The sequence below is a fragment of the Pelophylax lessonae genome (genome assembly GCF_965119305.1).
Source record: "Pelophylax lessonae genome assembly, chromosome: 9".
Lineage (NCBI taxonomy): Eukaryota > Metazoa > Chordata > Amphibia > Anura > Ranidae > Pelophylax > Pelophylax lessonae.
In genome coordinates this window covers 173,018,402-173,026,613 of record NC_138776.1, presented here as the reverse complement: position 1 = coordinate 173,026,613, position 8,212 = coordinate 173,018,402, and the positions used below count along the sequence as shown (strand labels likewise).

The window sequence follows — 8,212 nt, the reverse complement described above, 5'->3', positions numbered from 1 at the left end:
AGACTGCTTTTGGAGACAATCTACTCAATTCCTTGCCTCTGATATGTTTTGTCCCCTTCTGGGATTTAGTCGTAAAACCTAGTCATAGAAGGACTAAGCCCATGTAGGAGGTGAAACATGTCAGAAAAAGGAGTGGTGTAAATCGTCTTCAGAAGCTGCCTATGCAGTAAAGTTTATTGAAATGCAGTATATGCAAAGCAGTGTAAGTAGTTAACTTCCATGAATCTACAAATGGATGGAGACCAGGGCATTGCTGGCAACCATGACGGGAGAGAGAGGCACAAGACCTGATACGGTGTCTGAGAACTGTAAGTGCATAGTAGAGATCCAGGAATAATTTCCCAGAAGGATATTCTCAGCCATGTTGGGGTTATGCTAATCATATTCTTTCCCTGTAGAAAAATTTGTGTACTTTTTTCATGGTGGGACTTCACTATTTTTGATCTTCTAAATCACATATTAAAAAAAAATGATGGTATCCTTATTGATGTTTTATTTGAATGACCAACCAACAAGATATCAAAATGCTAAATGCAATTCATAGTATATGATGATTTCCCTTTAAGTCTTGTCAGACAACAGAGCTGTATCCTCGTTGTCTGACTGTGGATGGAGAGTTGCTGACCTCTCAGCACTGAAGGTAGGAACTTGTTAATATCTAGCCAGCTGCTTTAGCTGTACCTCGGAGATACTTTTCTTGGTAGATATGAGACACCAGTTCTTTTTGTTGTTTTGGTTGTTACGTTTCTCTTCTTGAGCAGAGGTGAAGTAGTGAATATAGGTGTAATATAAAGGGCTTCCAAGGCTGGTGGCAGCATGGGAGACCTATATGTGTATCTACCCGTTGAAAAAAGTTACATAGGGAAAAAAGGAACATATCAGGATGTATAACTGTTGTAAAAGTTAAATGTTAGATAGTAGCATCCTGGGAAAGAAACTTTAGTTTGATCAGGCCTTCAAAAACTTTATAAGCAAGATTTCCTGTTATTTGAGTTTCATTGCTTGACTAAAACAATGATCCTGTTTTCACTAGTAGAATTATTGGCAGGAATGTGCATCATCTGATATACTCATTCCAAAGACTTGAGAAAAAAAATGTCAATTATGAAAATTGTTTTCTTCTGGTTTAAACCAGACCATGATAAACTTATGAATTTCTCCAATGAGCTTGGCAATTTCAGTGAGATAACAAATCCAACCAGATCCAGATATACAATTTTGCAAGCCATAGATATCCAAACAAAGAAGATGGATCAAACCCTTATCCAGACCTTTTATATTCTAGCAATGCGTGAAGCCTTGTAGCTCTATTCTTACTGGTCTACTGCAAATTCACATTTTCCAATCAGTAGTTACCTAGTATGCTTTCTAATACTGCTTATTAGTAATCTGATACTGGGAGTTGTGGCTCCATTGGTCATCCCTAATCTTTTGCTTATCTGCTGCTGTCCTGTGGCTGGTAGTGAATTTGAACAGTAGACTATATAAGTGAAATGACCAGTCCAGGATTTATAAAACTATTTATGGACTACTTCCTAAAACCTACCTTTTTTTTACAATACCAAAATATATTTAAAATGTTTGACATAATAATTGACATAAACACACACACCCACACACCATAGGTTGAACTGGATGGACTGGTGTCTTTTTTCAACCTATGTCAAATGACCACGTGACCACCTTTACCTCTTCTTCATAGGTGGTCCTAAAGCGTTTGTTTCCCCAACACTTGGGTACTTGTATGAGAAAGTATCCTGGTCTGTTTGTATTGCTTCCTTTATGGCAAATCCCTGGTGTTCCTGAAAGTCCCTCCGCTTTCCTATTAAAAACTGACCACACTAAGCAGGAGAGCACACGTGGTCAGTTCTCTAGCTATTCTGGGAACTCAACCATTCTCTCCTCCATTGATTAAACTTGTCCTGACATGTCCCTGCTGCACAGTTATTCACTGGGAGGCCCAGTGTGCTGCTGATTTTCCTCCCCAGCTATTTTACAGCTGAGAACAGAGGAAATGTGATCACTTAAAAAAAAATGGGAAAAAGATATTTATACTTTTTTTATATCTATACACAAATGTTTTGCCTTTCATTTCTATTTGAAACTGAATGGGTTGTTTTACAAGGTGATTGTTTACAATCACTTTAAATTGTACTTCTACGTTCTCACCTTTCAAAGTTAGGCACTGTCGGAAAGGTATTTTTTTTTCTGCACAAACAGATGGCAACTGGTCGAAATGTGGGGGGGTGGCTAGGTTATGTAAAGTATTTTTGGCCTTGAGAAATGTTGCGATGCTGCCAGGGCCATTATAACACAAACATGGCCTCAGCATGCACAGGTGGAGGTGGAGGTGGAGATGCAGCACTGATTTTATTATTGTAATAACAATGGTGTCTGGAATTCATCTTGAAAGTGTGTTTTGCAGTGGACCCATAGGAAACATTTATTACACAACAGCTGGCAAGGCTAGAGACGGTCACAAGCTAGAATAAATAAATCCGAGCAATATCCAATTAGATGGAGTCAGTTAGAGGTGGAAAAATGACTTCATTTTTATAATCATGGCCAATGCACTTGCATGGTTAATTAGAAATGTTCTAAATAATAAAAGAAAAGAAAGCAATGAAATAAATTCTCATCATTTGGAAACACTGTCTATAAAAAAATGTCTAGTAGTGGTATTGACCACACATTGTCTTTAAGTGATAAGGGGTGAAGAAAACTACTGAAAAAAGGCATAATGAATTACTATGCTATGCCAGCATCAGTAAGTGCTAATTGTAAACGTAACCAGAGTGAAAAATGTTTCTTGATAATCATGTCTTTATAAGTAATTGGTGTAAGATTTAATAGTCAAGAATGACTTTTGGTAAAAGACCAAGAAACCTGAAATGCAAGAGGGCCAAACACCCTTGCCAGTTATTAGTTACTGATTTCTGCGTGACACATTATAGTCTAATTTACTATGTATGATTATTAAACTATTACTATTGTATGATGAAAGGTAATGTGACACAATGATCTCAATAAATTATTTTAAATGAAGTATAACTATCTGGGACTTAACACTCTAGTATTCATTAGTCATTTACCCTGGTTCACACTGATGGGATTTTAGATACGCTCCAGAACTCATGGAATCCCATGACAAGTTAAGTAACATGAATTTCTGTGGAGGCTGTCCACATATACTGTATGCAGTGCGATTCTGATGCAATTTGAAAAAGGGTCCTGTGCGTGATTATTGCAATGCAGTGCGATTTTAAGCTTCATAGACTCTAATGGAAGCTGCAGGCAGATTGTCCTAAAGTATTACAGTTTAGCACATTTTCTAGTACTGTTTGTTGAGAGAGAGAGAGACCACAAAACAGAAATCACAGCTGTATCCAAATCACATGAAAAAAAGATCAAAATCGCATCTGAACCACATTAAATCGCACTGTGGCTGTTCCTTGAAATCCCACTACAAAATGGCTTCAAATCGCACTGCATCAGTGTGAACCTAGGCTTAAACACAATTAAAATATACAGAAAACAAGCACTCTAAAATATAGTAAAACACTGCATACAAAATACTTGAAGTATTCTTATATATATTTTTTATGACATTGTTCCAAGGCTTAACAACTATTTGGCAATGAAACAAGACAAACTAAATGGCATAGATGATTGGCACAGTAACTACCATCCTTCTAAAACACAGGAAACATTATCAATAAAGCTATTCTTCATGGTACTTATTTATTTCATTCACCCAACCTTTGAAACCTGGCCCAACCTTTATGTAATGCAGCCATTTTAACAACTGTTGCATGGAAGGCCTAGTTTTAGTTCAAAATGGTTCCTTTAATTGTACACAGCCATTTTAAAAGTCTGTATTTTTTACAGGAGCTCACGTCACTGAAATGCAATGGAAAAAATAAGGAAAAACATGGCTTTAAATGATTCCAGTTTAAAATAAATGTGATCATTTAGAAATTATTTAATTTTTGACACAAGATACACATGCTGGTCTGGCTGTGACCCCCCAAAGCTGAAATATGAAAATGTAGTTAGATGTTGAAATTTTCCATCTCCGCTAATAAATATCCTGTATTAAAGAAAATTCAGGTGTTTAAAAGAAAATAGTCTAGGAAGAGCCCTTGTTGATTAGGAAAATGCCTTGAAATTTTTAAGTGTATCAAGCAATGCCTCTTCTTTTTGTAGGAAAGAAAATGGCGATGAACCTAAAATTGACTTAAGAATTAAAGGTAAGGTAATCATTAGTTCAATACAAAGTTATAAAATCCTCACATTCACAGGTGCTTAAATGGCTTTGTCTTGTATTTTAATGCCTGTAGAGCAGATTTTATGGTTGAATTATTAACACAAACATTTGGCTTATTCCATAAAGCAGTAATGAGTGCATTAACATGCAAGTTGAGTAACCCAATACATTCAAACCTCAGTTTATTATCAGTGCTTATTTTACAAAATGTAAATAAAACTACCACTGCTAACATCAAGGCAACTCAATCACTTTTTTTTAAAAGTCATCAGCAATTTTTTTTTATTTTTTTTACATCTTGCATAATAAGCACATGTAAAACCTTTTGACATTTAAAATGTCACCATCTGTTAAATAATGTTCCAAGGAACTGCTGTCACAGCTATTGCATAGAACCTTTCTGCTCTAACCATTTATCAAGAACGGATCTTGTACAATGACCTGTTGCATGAGAATGAACAGTAAACAGATATGGAAACACAATCAAAACATGACGCAAAGAAGCAAATGTATACCTAGACTGTGCAGAAATGGCGCTAGATATAGTGGAGGCTGCAGCAGATATGTTCTTAGCGCCCAGGATGGGTTTGTTCTGTGAAGGAGAGATGCTGGCAGCAGTTGGAGCTCTGCAAATGACACAGCAATGCATGAGACACAAAACAGACAGACGGATGAAATGCAGCTGAGACCTCTCGTTTACCACAATTCCATGAAATGTCCACAGCAAGGCATTTACTAGCAATGAAAGTTCCAAACAACAAATATCACTAGATACTGTTCTACTTAATGCACTTTGATAATCATTGTTAAAATTTGCCTCCTCCTAATATTCTATTTCTTACTTTTGGCATATTATATATTTTATGAATAAACATAAAAATAACCACACATCACAAAATAATACTAAAAATATTGCTGAATATTGGTCATAAACATGGCAAGAGAAAAACAGGGGCTGTCCACCATTGCTGACCTCCTGAAAGTGCTAGTTGCCTGGTTGTTATCTTACTCATTGGGGTTGATTTACTAAAACTGGAGAGTGCAAAATCTAGTGCAGCTTCCAGTTTCTTTGACAAAGCTTAATTGAACAAGCTGAAGTTAGAAGCTGATTGGCTACCATGCACAGCTGTACCACATTTTGCACTCTCCAGTTTTTTGCAAATCAACCCCATTGACTTCAGTACCTTCTGAATCACTGACTAGGAATAGGTATGCAGCTCAGAAAAAGCCAGATCATTATTTGTACATTTGTAATGTAATATTGGAAAGCCATTGGATCAGCATCACTTCCAGACAACTAGCATTTTCAGATGGGGGGTCAGTAGTGGCATCCATGTTCCTCTCATGAAAAGTTGCCTTCAAGGCTCAATTAATCATAAAAATCCTTGATTCCATATCGCAATGGGAAATATATTGAAATTCTATTGGGTAAATTACATGGAAGCACTACACTATACGTAAATATACAGTATGTAGTAAAAGTTCTTGTGTGGCTTATAGAAATGCCTGACTTTTGGTCAAAGAGTACACCAACTAGACTTTAATGGTGTAGCAAAGCCCTTACAGTGGTCTAACTGTTCTATAATAAAACTTTAAGGATGCTCACTTGGATTGCTTGAAATAAACCTTGCCCAAGTTTGGCCGTCCCCCGTATCCACTCTCCAACTGATCTACATCATCACCCTTGCTAACCAGACCACAGTGATCCCTGCTTCTGTACGGTCATCTATGGCGATTTATGAGCTCTGGCACAGTTTGCACTCAAGCTAAACCAAACTGTACCAGACCACAAATGAACCGTGCCTGGGACCACATCTGGTCCAGGGCACAGTTTGCCTAAAAAGGTTGTAAACCTCAGACATGAAATATGAACAAAGCATATCCCTCTATAGTGTGTACTTGTCTCAATTAAAAGCACTAAGTGCTTTTTTGATCTGCTGCTTCTTTCCTCTGCTATCAGCGTGGATCACTTGTGACAAGTTGTCCTGACACCAAGAGAAAAATGGGGACAGGGGAGGGACCTCCAGGAGATTGACAGCCTCAGCTCTGTTCGTGTGAGCTGTGTCTCTTTCCTCCATTCAACTGTCAGAGCTCTCCTCACTGATCTCTACAAAGTGTAATTTCAGTTCTCCAACCCCTTTATATGATCTCACAGAGAAGCTTATAAATTCAGCAATTTAGGCGGATGTAGAAAAGAGAAGACTGCAGATAGACAGGTATAACACATGTAGGTGGATTTGTTTAATCTCTGTGTATCACCTGAGGATAGTGACTTCACTGGGTATATGTAAGGTAAGTGTCTACAACCACTTTACCTGATCCCAGGGGTGGTTCAGAGCTCTAATACTACACAAATGAACTAGACCGAGGTGAACTATGCCCAGTATGTGTTAAAACTGCCAGTTTGAGTGCACCCTTGATGAAAATTAAATTACAATTTTGGGTGTTGCATTTTTTGATTATTTGAGTAGAATAATTTTCTTGGGTTTTAGCTTCCCAGGATATTTTCTCTTGCGCTTAGCAAGCTACATGCTTCTTGTTTTTAGAAACATCTCTGCATGGTTGAGATGACCTTATACTATTTTGTATTGTGTGATTACTCAGAATGTTTTTCAATGTAATATTGGCTGCTAAACCAGCGGTAATTTGTATATGGCAAAGTAGAACGTGATCTTTAATGATTGCATGTCGTTAGTAACACACATAAAATACACAACATACATGTTAACATATATTACATGGTAAAAGAGACCAGACTATTTTACTTCATGGGCATCTTAAAATAAAGTTAAAAGCTAAAAAATCTTAACTCTTATTTGTGTATCTATATAGAATTTCCTAAACGTCATCTAGTGCTAGCTGCCTTTATCCCTAAAAGTGTCATTTAATTCCTAAACAGTGTTCTGAAAGCAGACACTTGTTCTGGATCCACATTTTTCTCTTTCTAAATAATGGCCATGGCTCATGCTCAGAAAATGGTTGATTGCACTCCTTAATTTATGTAAACATGACTTGTAAACCAACAAATGCCTGCTAATGTAAAATTTGTCATTATGGCAAGTTGATTTGACCAACAACACAATAATAGCAGCACTGCAAGGTGGCATTCTTTTTTTATTAAATGTCTTGCTGCTGAGGGATGTGGAATGTAAACAAATTCCAGCCTGGTCAAAGTTCAGAACTTTCCCCAACCCTGAGCAGAGACTCCTAGGTGTAAGAGGGGTGCAGACAAAATCTGTGTAGACACCTTCTGATACCTGCTATTAAGCATTTGGCCTAATCCATTTGCCATGGTGACATGCTAATTTTACAATAAATTTTATTTAATTGTTTTTTGGAAATATTTGTATTCTTCATAGCAAAATATAAAAAATATAAGCAAATAAAAAGCGTTACCTCTCGCTGAAAGGTGGGAAAGCAGCAGGGGGGGCAGAGGAAGGAGCCGCAGTTGGAAGCGGTGATGCTGGGTGTTGGGCTGTGTATAGCTCAGCAGTAGCAGTTTGATTTGCAGAAGCGGCAGGTTTGTTCACAAATTCTGCGTTGGCTGGTGCTGGTGCATGCTCAACTTGGCTACTGAGTAAAGTTAAAGCAAATAAGAATACAGGACATTCTAGGTTGTATGCTTTAGATGTGTTAAAAGCTAAAAGCGACTGCTGCTATCATACACAAATACATTTTATTTCACATATTGCAGTTTTCTTTATTATTGTCCTTTTGTATGAGTTTAAAGTACTTGTGAGAAGCAGCAAAAATCTAAGATAACTCTTTAAACCAGGGATTCCCAAACTACGGCCCTGCAGCTGTTGCAGAACTACACATCCCATGAGGCATTGTAAAACTCTGACATTCACATACATGACTAGGCAGGATGGGAATTGTAGTTCCTGAACAACTGCAGGGTTGTAGTTTTGGAATCCCTGCTTTAAACAATTAGGCAGGTAATGT

General features: G+C 37.3%; 1 protein-coding gene across 2 annotated transcripts in view; it reads right to left on the bottom strand.

Moving 5' to 3' along the window:
• The window catches only part of LOC309563240 (LIM domain-binding protein 3-like), a 107,584-nt gene that overhangs the window by 79,453 nt on the left and 19,919 nt on the right, over positions 1-8,212 (bottom strand). The window contains exons 3-5 of one of the 2 annotated variants that reach the window (XM_082267627.1): positions 7,664-7,840; positions 4,783-4,893; positions 682-837 (exon numbers count right to left, since the gene is read on the bottom strand). In XM_082267627.1, coding sequence (XP_082123753.1) covers positions 682-837; positions 4,783-4,893; positions 7,664-7,840 — 444 coding nt within the window. The remainder of the gene's footprint in view (positions 1-681; positions 838-4,782; positions 4,894-7,663; positions 7,841-8,212) is intronic. The other variant, XM_082267628.1, reaches the window with a different exon arrangement.